The sequence below is a fragment of the Brachyistius frenatus genome, unplaced genomic scaffold (genome assembly GCF_029030835.1).
Source record: "Brachyistius frenatus isolate BFR_SWC_R1_liver_20210118 unplaced genomic scaffold, ASM2903083v1 Contig_35, whole genome shotgun sequence".
Lineage (NCBI taxonomy): Eukaryota > Metazoa > Chordata > Actinopteri > Embiotocidae > Brachyistius > Brachyistius frenatus.
Genome location: NW_027210634.1, coordinates 3,510,371 through 3,525,137, shown reverse-complemented (window position 1 = coordinate 3,525,137; position 14,767 = coordinate 3,510,371). Strand labels below are relative to the sequence as shown.

Here is a 14,767-nt window from a genome sequence, read left to right as displayed (position 1 = left end):
TGTGAACAGATGCAGTATCGGGAGCTGAAGGTCGACCCCGGTCAGAGCCCCAACAAGCGCCGGAGGACCAATCAGAGCTAGCTAGCTGTAAACATCTCCGCTGTAAACAATGTAAACTATGTCGTTTATATATTTTATTGTATATTTAGATTATTATGAGAAGTTGTAACTTTTGTTTTTGTTACTGTTTTATTTTACGTTTTTATTTTCTAAATCTTGCAAAGCAGAAAACTGTTTTTGTTTTTTATTTCTTGTACAAAAACAATCCACACAAACGAAAACTTTATTAACGATGTTATGGATGTTCATGAATGTACACGTGTTACAAAGAGTCTGCATGTGATGCAGGTGTGCTCCTGCTGCATGGAACCGTTGGATCTTTTTTATTCATTTATTTTTTTAAATCAGGTCTCTGAACATTTTGGTGCCGTTTTGAACTGGATGCGTCGTCAAGTGTCTCATTTTAAAGCTGCATGTTGTTGCTGCCGCTGTTCTTCCGTGTGATGACGGTATATACAAGCACACTCGGTCACACTTGGTCAAATCCAATCCACAACTCTGCATGTTAAATTTGTGAAGCTGTTCCTTTATGTTTGTAGTAAAAAAAAAAAAAAAGCTGGATTTTTTTTTTGTTGTTGTTGTTTGGGAAATGAGTGTTGCCATGGCGATTTAAACCAAAGTTAAGGGGCAACAAAGTTTGCATGACAGATTTTATTTTAGTTTTATTTTACTTATTTATTTATAAGAGAAAAGTTGGATGGTAAACCTGGAAAAAAAAAAGGGCCCCAAAAATCACCGTATATACTTTTATTTATTGAAACTATAATATCATGTCTTCATTACAGCTAAAACAACATCAGTAACTTTTTTGTATTTCAAAGTATTGAATTTATGCAAAAAAAAAAAAAAAAAAAAAAAAAAAGCACAAATGAAATGAAAACGGTCGGTAAATGCATACATGAAAAGAAAATACAAGTAAAAATGTGTGTTATATTTTAATGAATTTATTTTTTTATTTTATTTTTTATTTTTGGCACTTTTAGACTTCCATAAATATGAGCATGATTGCTTTGTGTTAACGGAGTTTATTTCACCTCGAATCGAGGACGTGATCTCCTGCATGTCTGTGTAAGCTGTCGTTTGTACGTGTTTTTGCATGACTGAACATGACTTGTATGCATTGAGTGCATTTACGGATGCTGAATGTGAAGTTCATCTAAAAAAGCGGTGTTTACTCTCTCAGCACTCTGCACATCTCTCTGTTTCTGTTCGCTGTTGCACTCTGGGTGTTCGCCGCTGTCGAGGAACCGCTGATTGTGAGGAAGCAGGACGGACTGTGACGACTGTGTAGCATTTATCTGAGGAAATATATTTCTACACACACTCAAGTGGCCTTCTGTGTCTCGTGAAGTTTTGAAAAGTGAGAGAGGTTCGCCGTTACGGGAGATATTTCCAACTGGATATCACGGCAAGGGTTGTAATACACACACCCGCCCACTGGAGGGAGTCGTATCAGTGTCACGTGCTTTTGGAAAACAAACAACCGCTGACTGTATATAAAAGTGGACGTGGCATTCGGGTCTGAAAAATGACGCCGATGCAGAAGTGCCTTAACTTGCGATACCACCGAGTGCCACTAAGGGGTTGGCTCCAAAAAACCTCCGGCTCCATAGACTCCCATTCATTTTTTTTCACGTTATCTTGGTGTTGTTAGCTAAAGTCGCTCCTTTTTATTAGTTTTCTGGCGGCTCATCTGAAAATAGCCCCGTCATTATTTACAAAATTAGTTTCAAAATTATTTTTTGGGGGGGCGTTTTGGTGGACATGTCATTCTCACGGAAATGCTAGACGTGTCCAACACACGCCTCCCTCTAGTGGCCGGGCGTGTGTATTACACTCGTGATACTGGGCTGATATTTCAGAGCATGAAAGCACTGCCTCTGATCCAAACTAAAACAATATAAACTATGTATGAGGCAAATATAGACACTTATATAAAGTGAATGAGCAGAAAGACACATTTAGAAAATGTAAAGTGGAGATATCAAACAGAACAGAGTTATTTTAAGTTTCGGTAAATCAAAAGAAGTATAAATTCTGACTTGTTATCATGGAAAATAATGTGTCTTATTTATTGAATGAAACTGTTGTCCTGGATGCAGCATCGGTGTGAGATGTTGTGTTGTACAGCTTTGGCCAGCAGAGGGAGTCAAACGTCACATCTGACTGAACTCCGAGAAGGAAACTGTGGTGGAAGTGGTACTCTGATCCTTTACTGAAGTAAAAGTACTAATACTACAGTTTGAAAAATACTTTATTACAAGTGGAAACATTCAAAAACCTGTTTAGGAACAAGTACAGAAGTTTTGTGGAAAGTAAAACGTTCTGCAGTAAAATGTCCGCATTGATTGATGTTTAACCGTATCAGTGTGTGAGCAGCGTTTTATCTGCTTGTCCAGTGGTTCTCAGCATGGGTGTCGGGGCCCGTCAGAGGGCCGCCAGACAAATCTGAGGGGCCCCTGAGATGATTTAATGGGAGTCTAAAGAAAAGACGCAGAGAAAGTTGGTGGCGCTAATTTACAAAAAGAAGAACAAGCGCTAAAAAAAAAAGTGTAACGTTAAGTGTAGCACTCGTTTCAAATCGCATCCCTTTTTCCTTTTACTTCAAATGTTATTCCGAGGATCCCAAGGGTCAAAGGTCAAGACGCATTTTAACAATGAAGTAGTTTGTCCCACATTGTATACATACTGCATGCAACAGTATAAACTTTGTAAGTTGCAGTGCTGAAAATTAAAAGAAAAAAAGATGAGACTCGGAGCTCAGGTGTAATCTGTGCTGCGTGACCACCTGGTGAGGTGAAAGGTCACTTGACTCCGCCCCCTTCCAGTTTACTGATCCCAAATGTGAGCAGAATACAAACGTCAGGATTTTTGACACCAAATGCCAAGACTCCTCGATCGGATCTCGTGATCCAGATAACAGACAGATGTTAACGGTGTTTGAGCCGGGTTCTGGACTCCTGCGGCGGCCAATCAGATATCTCGGTCCGAGAAACAGGAAGTGATCAGCGGGCTCATGGAGAGCAGGTGTGTGAGACCACAGGCGTGCTGCTGCTTCAGTCAGCTGATGCTCTGCTAAGTCCAACCTGTTGCTTTACATCGTGCACATTGCTCTAAAGAGGTAAATAATTCATCTCCATCTCGCACCAAATGTGGTTTTATTTACAGACAAAGTTGTGACGGCTGTTTATGTCAGTGCAGCTGATTTTATTCGTATTTATCTCAACCTTGTTTATATTGTCGTCTGTTTTCATTATTACAGAGTTTTTCAGTGATCTGCAGATCCACACAGGTGTTTTCAATCATTGTGTCTGATTCGACTTCCGGTTACAACTGTGTTAAATATAATTTAGTCTTTAAAATGTGGACTTGATGACAGGACTGGAAGACTTTTATTTAGGTCGTTTATTTACGTCTAAAGCCGAAATCAGTGCTTTTTATTTCAGATGCGTAGTCATTTAAAATCCGTACGTCTTCGTAAAGAGCTGTTGTTTTTGATTAACTAGACAATCATTTCTCAACTAATCCAATTGTTTCATCATTCGAGGGATTGATGACGAAGGTGACGTCTTCAGGTGTTTAGTTTTGTCCGACCAACAAACTCCAAAAACATTCGGGCAGCAAACAAAAACCTCCGATTCTAATTTCTTGAAGTTTGAACCACTAACTGATTCATTTTCTTTGAGTCGACTCGTTGTGTCTCTTATTGACCGTCCTGAAGGGCCCCAAAAATGTGTTGTCGGGCCCCTATCAATTCCTATCGATGAATTTTGTAGTTGAAATCACCGCATGGGCTCAGGAACACTTCTGAAAATGACTGTCTATGAAAACAGTTCATCACGTTAAAACTCTACCACGCAAAGAAGAAACCAGATATTTACATTTTACAAAATGTCCCAACATTTTTGGAAACAGGATTGTCTTTTGTACATGTTCCCTGTTATAAATCAATTGAATAAACTAAACATAAAAAAAAATTTAAAAAATGATTGGTGTTAGTTGGATGACATCTCTTCTGTTTTTCCTCAAATAAGATATTTTTGACCAAAATACTTTGATATCGATGTTGTGACAAGATGATTATTGGTGTTTTCACCAAGTAATTGATACATAATCATCAGTAATGCAGATTTACTGACTCGGTGGGTAAAAACTATTTAAAAAAAAAAAAAACGCTTTCATTTGAAATTACATCACTTCACTGTAATGCAGCCTTTAAAAACAAGAAAACACAACTGGAATGCTAAAATAACACCATATCCTCAAAATATACCGTATCGTATGATGTAATATCGATACACCACTAAGTCATACTCTGTGCGTATTTTCCCAGAAAACTTTTCGTTAATTACAAGTGTTAACCTTTTTTTTGTTGTTGTTGGTTTTTTCCCTATAAACTTCCCTTTCATAAGGAACTAGTGCCTGCAGGCACAAGTGGATACACATCCTGTCTGAGTGTTGCTGCTGTAGGCTGAGCAGGCCGGTCTGCGCGCACATGCTCAGTGAGGCTGGCTTGTGTGTTTTTTTTTTTTTTGCGCACGGAAGCTTTAAGAGCGCAAGCGGCTAGAGGCAGACAGCAGCTGAGACATCGGAGAGAGGAGCTAAAGCACACCCGGGAGGAGGAGAGCGGGGAGAAGCGGAGAGCTGAAGCGGACCACCAGCCGCCAGATGAACCAGCAGTGACAGCCGCAGACCCGGCTCTGTTCCGGGCACCCGGAGCGAGGCGCATGCATTTTGTGCCGCACGGCTCTTCTCACAACTTCCCCCTCCATAGACTCTTTATTGTTATTATTTTTTATTTTTTTGTGTGTGTGTTCTCATTAAGTCGTCGGCATCATGGTGCTGGGAAAAGTGAGGGCCTTGGCGGTCTACTTTGACAGCCTGAACGAGAACAACCTGCCCGTGTTCTCCGGGGGAGACCTGGTGTCCGGGCGGGTGGTGGTGGAGGTGACCGGGGACGTGCGGGTCAAGAGCCTGGACATCGCCGCGCGGGGAGTCGCCAAGGTCCGGTGGACGGAGTCGAGGAACGCCGGAGCCAACACGGCGTACACGCAGAACTACACGGAGGAGGTGGAGTACCTGCACCACTACGACACCTTGATCGGAGAGGAGAGAGGTAAGCGGCTTGCTCCCACCTTCTTCTCCCCCATCCTTCCAAGTGATGCGAAGTTTTTACGGCAACGTAGAAAACTTTATTGATCCGGAAGAGAAACGCGCAGCACCAGCGGTGTGCGAGCGAGCGAGTGTGGTACTGATGCAACAGCTGATCGACACCATCCTCCCCTCAATGCAACACATGAATCGTGAAATTTCAAACCAGATCAGTGCCTCCGAGCAGCAGCGAGGAGGTGATTGTTGTTGTTGTTGTTGTTTTTTGTTGTTGTTTTTAATCACATCACAGTTTGATTCGGGAGAGGAAGTTGCTTCGAGTATTTTTTTTTTTTAAATTTCAAAGAAAGCAAATGGAGAGCAGCCGACGCGTATTTTTTTTTTTTTTTTTAGCGCAAACGTTTTGGTGCAGAAGCTGAAGACGAAGGATGATTGGAAAGTGATGACATCCTGAAGAAGGCGAGCTCAAGGCAACTCCCTTTGTTAGAAGCGGTTCAAACCTGTTCAGAAACTGCCAGTGAGGAAGGAGGGAGGGAGGGAGGACCAGACCAGACCAGACTGACTCTCTCTTTCTCTCTGTGTGTGTGTGTGTGTGTGTGTGTGTGTGTGTGTGTGTAATAACATCTGAGCTGCTGCTTTAAGCCCGCTGCCACCTCTCTCCTCTCATCCTCGTGCTGTTCCGAGACTGCCCGGCGTAAAGTAAATTCTGCAGGCGGCGGACAGTTTTGCGGCTCCGACTATCACCTGGATTCATTTCATAACAACTTGTCGTCTGCGTCCGACTCTCGCCTCCTGTTCGGTTTTATTGGGAGGACGCATACCGGGAGGGTCGAAGGTCATGACCTTGTGTGACCCGGGTTTTTGGCAACTTTTCAAAAAGTTGCATCACTTTTCGGGGCGGGGGGGGGGGAGAAGTTTCTTAACATCTTAAGCGTCATATCCCTTTTTGGTGTATTTTTTCCCAGAGCTTTCCGATTGAATCACATGAGCGTATCTTGGGTATTTTCAAGATCAATCGTTTGATAAATTACACACCAGAAAAATGATTAAAAAAAAACTGGCCCAACCTTCAAAGTGATATCCTCACGTCCTATTTTGTCCACAACTTCAAAATATTAAATTTACAGGAATGTAAATACAAATGCCAAACAATTGGCTGATTTAATCAATTAGTCAATCGACAATTGAGTCGGTAATCGATCATCGTCAGTAAATTGATTAACTTCAGGTTTTTAATTGGAGATTTAACATAATTTTTTTTTAATTATTGATTCAGTGAGAAAATGATCATCGGACTGATCAATAATGAACGTTGTTTTTATTTCTTGCCGAAAACAAGATTGAAGATGATTGAAGATTGAAAATGATGATTCGGTATCAGAGTTGATATTTAATAATTCCATATTTTGCTGCGTAAAATGTCAGAAAACTGAGAAATGCCTGCTTACAAGATCAGATGTTTTGTTTTGTTTGACAAACAACAAAGATTTTGAGTTTCTAGTGAAATATGTTGAAGAAAAGCTGCACATTTTCGCATTTGTTTGGTGTAAAACATTTTGTTTTGTTTGATTTAATTTCAGCTCTGCTTCCAGTAAAAGTCAGGTGAAAGTTATTTTCACCTTTTTAATGACCGTTTTTAAAATTTGTATTCCCTAAAAACTAAAGTAGCAGCTCCCGAGGAGATCTTGAGGTGATATTTTTTATTATTTTATTTCCATCATGTGTCGTTTCTGAGCTCAGAAGACAGACTGACTTCACAAAGAGGAAAGAAAAACTTTTTTTTTTTTTATTGTGACACTCCTATAAAAGGCCAGCAGAAGAAATGGTTTCTGTTGTGAAGTGTTTGCTTGAGAGCTGCAGGTTCTACCTGGAGTTCACTGTTTGCCTTCAACACCCTTCCTCTCCCCCTCCTCTTACTCCTCCTCCTCTCATGCCACACACCACATGGCTGTACTAATGTGGGCAGGGGCTTGTCGGGGCTCCACCAATCAGAGACGCTGCCTGCGGTTTATGTCAGGGCGCTCTCCAATGGGAGGCCGAGTTGTAATGCATGCGTCGGAGTTTCCAGCTGGAGGAAGCTGCTCAGTCTGGTTCATACCGGTCTACTCCTGCTTGCTCTGTGTTGCCGGTGACTTGACTTGACTGGGCTCACACACACACACACACGTTTAAACACACACACACACACACACACACACACACACACACACACACACACACACACACACACACACACACACACACACACACACATGCATGTGGACAAGCCGGTAATGACAGCTCTCAGGGAGACAGACTGAAACAGCAGAGATGCAGCTGAAGTTCAACAGGGACGATGTTTACAGAAGTTCACACATACAAGCAGACGTTTGTACCACATTACAGTCATTTACAGATAGTTAGCACGCATTTATACATGGTTACAGACAGTTAACAGATATTAACAGATACGTACAGACAGGCTATAAACATTTATACCCATTTACAGACATTTATACTCATTTACTGACAGTTTACATATTCATACTCAATTACACACAGTTTACGGACATTTATGCAAATTTACAGATCGTTTATAGAACATTTACAGACATTTTTGCACTTTTCCAGACGTTTACAAAAGAAACGGCAGAGATGCAGGATTGAACAGAGCTGAAGTTCAACAGGGTCGATGTTTACAGACAGTTAACATACATTTATACTCGATTAGAGACAGTTACCGGCAGTTTACAGACATTTATACACATTTACAGACAGTTAAATAAATTCACTGACTTTTACAGACAGTTTGCAGACGGTTGCATATATTCATAAAAATGTACAGGTGGTTACAGACAGTTTGGTGATGTTTACATATGTTTACAAACATTTACATATGTTTACAAACATTTACATATGTTTACAAACATTTACATATGTTTACAAACATTTACAGATGGTTTATAGGCATTTACAGATGTTTACAGACGTTTACAAACATTCACAGACAGTTTACAGATGTTTACAAACATTTACAGAACATCCACAAATGTTTGCAAATATTTTACAGATGTTTACAAACATTCACAGAACGTTTACAAATATTTACAGAGGTTTACAGACATTTACAAACATTTGCAGACAGTTTACAGTCAGTTTACGTTCAAACAACAGAAGAAAGGAGGAAGTGAGACGAGGTCGCGGTCGATCTCTCGCTGGGTGTGTAGCCTCAGCAGCTCTTTACTTCACTTCACCTGTTAATAGTGAAATGAAGCTGCTTTTTCTTTTGAAATTTGGCAACAACAAAAAAAAACAACCAACAACCCATAAAGTGTCGTTTCTGTGACCAGAAAAACTGTCTGTTTCGAAGGATAGATGGTGCTTTCACATTCACATTAAATCTATTTTTTTTATTATTTTTTTTAGGTTGTTTTGTTGCAGCTTTGTTTTTTGTTATTTCATCCCGACAACATTCTCCTCTCTCGATTTAAAAATAAATTAATTAATTTTAAAAAAAAAACGCCTCTGAGCTTTTTATTCTGTGTAGTTAGAAAACCGTCTTCTTTGTCTTTCAGATGACGACTGTCCGGAGGAAGGTCTGACCGTTCTGCACGCCGGCCTGCACGAGTTCGCCTTCAGCTTCAACCTGCCTCAGATGTGAGTACAAACATTCACCCAGCTGTACTGCTGCTCCACATTCAGCCTTAGTTTCATGAGTTTTCTAGTTTTAAAAACAAAACGGATTACGTTTTTTTAGGTTGTGGCCTGTTTTTCTCACGAATCTGCACAAAACTCCTCACATGGTTTTATTTGAAATGTCTCACCAGCTGTTTTTACAAACATTCACACCAAAAAAAACAAACCGAGTTTGATTTCAGGAAATTTAAGAAAAATCGATAGAAAAAGTCTCAAAAAAATGTTTTAAACTGCGACGGAAACAAAGAAACTGTGACCGTCCTCGTGTTAATACACGAAACGGAGAGAAATGTCATACGTTTTCCACTTTTCACCGTTTGAGCTCCGACTGTCACTCTTTTAATGATGTCATTTGATGAGTGAATAATTAGCGCCACCTGCTGTTTATCTCCGTCAAACTCTCACAGAAGTAGCGGACGGAGGCTTGCTTTGATTCGACTCATATTAATACGAAATATAAGAGCTGTTTTGATTGAAAAGAATCCAGAGGTTGATGTTTTATAAAAAAAAATAAAACACCAAAAAAAATAAATCTAAAAAAACAAGTATATTTTTAAAAGGGTTAACAAAATCCCTCCTCCCGCTGTCTCTCAGGGCTCTGGCCACCTCCTTCGAGGGGAAGCACGGCAGCGTGAGGTACTGGGTGAAAGCCGAGCTGCACCGTCCGTGGCTGCTGCCCGTCAAAGTGAAGAAGGAGTTCATCGTGTTCGAGCACATCGACATCAACACGCCGCTGCTGCTGGTACGAAGATTTAAGATCGACGTCAGTAACGACCTGTTAACTTGTGAGGTTGTTAGCCTCGGTGGCTTCTAGACGCCATCCGCGTTGCCGTCACCTAGCAACAGTGTTTTTACCACAAAGACTTACCAATTTTTTTTATATTTACAGCTCTCGTCAGGTTAATCGTGAAAAAATTAAGGGTTGAAGATGTTTTCAGATGTTTTGCTTAAATAAAAGTAGCTGCGCCGCGGTGCGCAAATACCGTTTTACAGTAGTGGCATCAAAACCTCCTTAAAAGTAGCAAAAGTTTTTAACTCAACCACTTGAACGCCAAACCGGCGCCCTGTGTTGTAACCACGAGCTCACGAGAACGCAGCGTTAGAATTACGAGTTAATTACGCGGAAAAACAGTGCGAAATATACAAAATACTTTTGATATCGTGCTGTTTTTATACTTCTAATCTGCCTGCCAGTATGTTAAGTGCAATAAATATTTATAGATGTATCTAAATATATGATACAGTTGGCTGCAGATTGACAGACTACAACAATACATTTCCCCTCTCTTGTATTTGAAATATATAACGTTTTATACTAAATGCTGTACCAGATTTTGAACATCTGGAGTACTTTTACTTTTGATACTTTAAGTACTGTTTGCTCATAATACTTCTTACTCCCTAGAAACATCGTTGTATTTAGAACTTTTAGTGATGTTGACGTTGTTCCATCAGTACTTTATTATTTAATGTTTGTTAAAAGAAAGTTTTTCTTTAAAAATGTTGAAATTCTTCTTTAAGAGTTCAGAACTGGATGGGATTTCTAAAGTGTTTTTCCAGCAGTTAAAGATGATGATGATGATGATGATGTTTGTGAACAGGCCCCTCAGGCCGGTACGAAGGAGAAGACTCTGTGCTGCTGGTTCTGTGCTTCGGGTCCAATCTCCCTCAGTGCCAAGATCGAGCGAAAGGGCTACACACCAGGTTAGCTCCTCCTCCTCCCCCTCCTCGTCTTCCCCCTCTTCCTCCTGCACATTCCTCCACCTCTTCGTCTTCCGTCTTCACTCTCAGTTTTTCACTCACAGTCGCTTCTCTCTCAGTCTGACAGACTGATCTCTTCTCCCCTCTCTCCAAGGCGAGTCCATCCAAATCTTCGCCGAGGTGGAGAACTGCTCGTCCCGCGTCGTGGTGCCCAAGGCCGCGCTGTACCAGACGCAGACCTTCTTCGCCAAGGGCAAGGGCAAGCAGATCCAGCAGCTGGTGTCCAACCTGCGGGGCGAGCCTCTGCAGCAGGGCAAGAGCCAGAGCTGGGAGGGCAAGCTGCTCAAGATCCCTCCCGTGTCGCCCTCCATCCTAGACTGCCCCATCATCAGGGTGGAGTACGCCCTCGTGGTGAGTTCACGACTTGCCAGGAAAAACGAATCCAACCTTCGTCCCGGTGACGTCATGCAGGGACACTGATATGAGTCGAAACAAAGGCTGCACAATATTTGCTTTATGTCGGTTAAGTCTTAATATGTACATGTCCAAATTCAAGTGAAAGAGGTGAATTATTTTTATTTGGCTAAATCGTTTTAAAAATCCATTAATCTATTGTTAAATTATTATTATTATTATTTTTTACTGTAATAAAAAAAAGACTAAAAACAATAGATAACCTTCTGTTTAACATTAAAATGTAAATAATTGACCAAAACTAAAAAAAAAAAAAAAAATGCACTAAAAACTTAACAATCTACAGCTATCATACAAATAAGATGGGAATAATTTACTAATGAGCCATTAATAACTTGCTAATAAAGCGTTATAAACTACCAATAACCTGATAGCAATGTCAGTAACTTGATAACTGAAATGAGCTCATAAGTCACTAATAAATTGACACTAGAACTAATAATAACATGCTAAAAACATGGTAACAACACACTAAAAACTACAAATATTTTTCATACTATTAACTGGACAATAACATATTGATAACTTGCTAAAAACTACCGATACTTTATACGCGAATGACTTGCTAATGACATCTTAATAACTTCCTGAAAAACCCTCTAAAAAACACTTAAATTGTTAAATAACCCGCCAATACCATAAAATAACTTGCGACAAAAACTCCTATCAATTTTCATGTTAATAATCTACCAATAAAATGCTAATAACCTCTTAGTAATTTACCAAGAACTAATAATTGTTCTACTAATATTTTGCCAATAACACATTAATTACCGCTCAGTAACACACTAAAATACTTTTAAAATACTAAAATAATGTCCATGCTAATAACACATTAATTACCGCTCAGTAACACACTAAAATACTTTTAAAATACTAAAATAATGTCCATGCTAATAACGCATTAATAACCTGCCAATAACTTGGTAATGACGTGTTAATAACCTGCCAAATAGCTTGTTAATAACTTGCCAACAACTTGTTAATCACGGATTAATTAGCTGGAAGCTGTAGATGTTTGGGAGGCAGCGAGTCTCTGTCAAAGCAGCGCCACGTTGTTTACATTTTGCTTCAGACACGTAGCCTTGAGCGTTGTTTACTTCAGCGCAGCTCGAGTGTGCAGCTGAATCCCCCTGATATGAACCGACACGACCGGCTCCGTCCAAGTCAACAACTTCTCTTTTTGTCTTCCCCCACCCCCCACCCCTCCAGGTCTACGTGGACGTCCCCGGCGGTTTGAATCTGTCTCTGTCGTTGCCGTTGGTGATCGGGACCATTCCTCTCCACGCCTGCGCCACCCGCACCTCCAGCATCAGCAGCAACTGCAGCACTTTGAGCTGGCTGGGCCTGCCGGAGAGACCGGAGGGTACGAGCTGCGAAAACACCCACTGGTCTCTCTGTTTCTTCGCGCAGCGCCGAGCGATCCCCTTACGCCCGTTTTGTCTCTTTGTTTCTTTTGTTTGTTGCAGCACCGCCGAGCTACAGCGACCTGGCGATATCAGAGTCTCACAGGCGGGATTGTCTGCAGGGCTTTGATAGGTCTGACGGGGAGGGAGAGGAGCAGGGATCTCTGCTCACGTACATCACCGAGTTCAGATATCTGCCCCCGCCACTCTACTCTGAGGTACAGTGTATAGACACACACACACACACACACACACGGAAATGCCTCGCACATTAATTTCCTGGAAACTTAACACCAACTGTAACTACGACTAACTCGAACCTTAACTTAACCTTAACTTTAACTCCACCCAGAACTTTTTTTTTTTTTAATTTTCTGTTGATTAATGCACTAAAAGTTTTAAAAGAAGACAGTCGCACAGTTTCAAAAATATATTTTTTAAATCCAGTCAAATGCGAATAAAAAAAATATCAAAAAAATATTCTGTTCATATTGAATGAAGATGCAGTAAAAACAAAACAAAAATATGTTAAGATGGATTAAAGATATCGTCAGAAATATCTAGAGGAGATGCAAAACATTTGACAAAATATCCTGTCTGTGCAGAATAAAAAATATACAAAATATTCTGTTCATATGGAATAATAAAAAAAATACAAAACTATTGTTAAGATGGAATAAAAATAAACAAAATATCAGGTTAAGAAGGAATAAAATATCGTGTTAAAATGGAATCGTCTTTCCCCCCCCCTCCACCCTCAGGTTGACCCCTACCCCCACCCCGCGGAGGTGTGCGGGGCCGCGGACGTCAGGCGACCCGACACGTGTCCGTCCCGCTGAGTCGAGCTCTGCGAACTCCCCAAGACTTCTGCACAAACCGGACACCGCCGCCGCTCTCAGCCACGGGCTCCTCACCAGATTATGTATCACGGGGAAAAAAAAAAAAAAAAAAAAACGAGGCCGGACCCTCCCCCGACCCCGGAGAGGTCGGCTCGGAGAGGATTCGGTGACCATTGACGTGACGGACCAGGGATTTTTGGAGCCGTGCCGGATCCTCCTGTATCCCGCGCTCGAGACGAGGCGACGAACAAGCAGTCAGACGACGAAGCCTCCTCCTGCCTCACACTGAATTTTGCACATGCCGTAGTTACTGTTTTTCTACCAGTGGTTTTATACTCTCGCAGATTGCCGCAGGCCTTTTACGCTCCAGACGATTCTGTCCACAGATTTAGAACAATATAGAACTCTAAAATGGCACATTTATAACGTCAGGACGAGAAAAAAAAAAAAAAAAAAAAAAAAAAAAGAAGCTAGACGACAGTTTGTGGCCGTGGCCCGAAGGGGGCGCCGTCAGCAACCAGACTTCAGGTGGAAATCGCCTTTTTTTTTTTTTTTTTTTTTTTTGCGAACAAAACTGAAATTCACTCAGAGATTTAAAAAGAAAACACGACACTGATAATGTTTCTGATGATGAGAAACACGTCGCATCAACGACCACCTCGAGCGCTAAAGCTCACCGTGCATGTGTGTGTGTGAAAGAGTGTGTGTGAGAGACTGTGTGTGTGTGTGTGTGTGTGTGTGTGTGTTTAAATGACCAGGTGTAAAAACCCTGACTGGGTCTCGAGAAAAAAAAGCACAACTCCGACCGACCAAGATAAAGTACCACAAGTCGCCTGTTGGTTTCTGCTCTGAAGCTTCTCTCTCGCTGTAGATTTGTGTTTTTCCAGAACGGGGACGTTTAGAAGCTTCGCACTCCTGAAAAGAAAAGAAAAAAAAAAAATATTGTTTACAGATGAAAATATATCGAAATGAGAATGTTGCTCAAACATGACTTCTTCCACCTAAAACTTCAAATTACCAAGTGCAATATATTTTTGTATTTGTGATTTTTTTGCACTAGTTTTTTCATATACTCTGTTGCTGTTTATTCCATTTCTGTGCATTATATATATATATATATTATTGTCATGATCAACTTTTGATAAAATAAAAGGTTTATTTTATAAATTAAATAGGCGCAGTGTCGTATTTATTAATACTTTGCTGTGAGCGGGAGCGTGTTGTCGTGTTGGCGAACCCCTTTGCCATGCCGCCACAGCTCGGGTGGGAAGGACGAGGAGGGACGGGTGAAACCAATCAGTGGGCGGAGTCAACAATCATACAAAGGACAGGAAGCGAAAGGAGACAAGATGCCAGAGGCGAGTCATTCACGCAGTTAATTAATTGAAATGCAACTTCAAACGTCCTGTTTTTATGCCTCAGATCATTAAGTAATTACAACCCCTCGCCCTCCTCCCGCTAAATAGAAGTCAAACAGAAAAGGAGGCTGCTGTTTGCAGTGGG

At 41.0% G+C, this 14,767-nt stretch overlaps 2 protein-coding genes across 3 annotated transcripts in view; both read left to right on the top strand.

The window, feature by feature from the left end:
* The window catches only part of mctp1b (multiple C2 domains, transmembrane 1b), a 30,982-nt gene extending 28,172 nt beyond the window's left edge, over positions 1-2,810 (top strand). Inside the window, 1 exon segment of the mRNA XM_069700992.1 lies at positions 10-2,810. Within this exon segment, the coding sequence (XP_069557093.1) occupies positions 10-81 (72 nt within the window). The 3' untranslated portion in view covers positions 82-2,810.
* A 1,812-nt stretch (positions 2,811-4,622) lies between these two features.
* On the top strand, positions 4,623-13,366 carry arrdc3b (arrestin domain containing 3b). Of its 2 annotated transcripts, none has more exons than XM_069701012.1 (8): positions 4,623-5,176; positions 8,724-8,805; positions 9,439-9,586; positions 10,446-10,548; positions 10,700-10,956; positions 12,232-12,385; positions 12,489-12,643; positions 13,187-13,366. In XM_069701012.1, the coding sequence occupies exons 1-8, from the start codon at positions 4,897-4,899 to the stop codon at positions 13,262-13,264; spliced, it is 1,257 nt and encodes a 418-aa protein (XP_069557113.1). In that variant the 5' UTR covers positions 4,623-4,896; the 3' UTR covers positions 13,265-13,366. The 2 variants fall into 2 exon arrangements, with proteins under 2 accessions (XP_069557113.1, XP_069557114.1); XM_069701013.1 differs by lacking the exon at positions 4,623-5,176 and adding an exon at positions 5,183-5,408.
* Positions 13,367-14,767: the final 1,401 nt, after the last annotated feature.

What these genes read in the sequence shown, in the direction of transcription:
- arrdc3b (XM_069701012.1), top strand. Translation starts at nt 4,897, where the DNA reads ATGGTGCTGGGAAAAGTGAGGGCCTTGGCGGTCTACTTTGACAGCCTG. An exon ending in CTTGATCGGAGAGGAGAGAG is followed by an intron (nt 5,177 to 8,723) that starts GTAAGCGGCTTG and finishes TTTGTCTTTCAG; the next exon opens with ATGACGACTGTCCGGAGGAA. An exon ending in CCCCGCCACTCTACTCTGAG is followed by an intron (nt 12,644 to 13,186) that starts GTACAGTGTATA and finishes CTCCACCCTCAG; the next exon opens with GTTGACCCCTACCCCCACCC.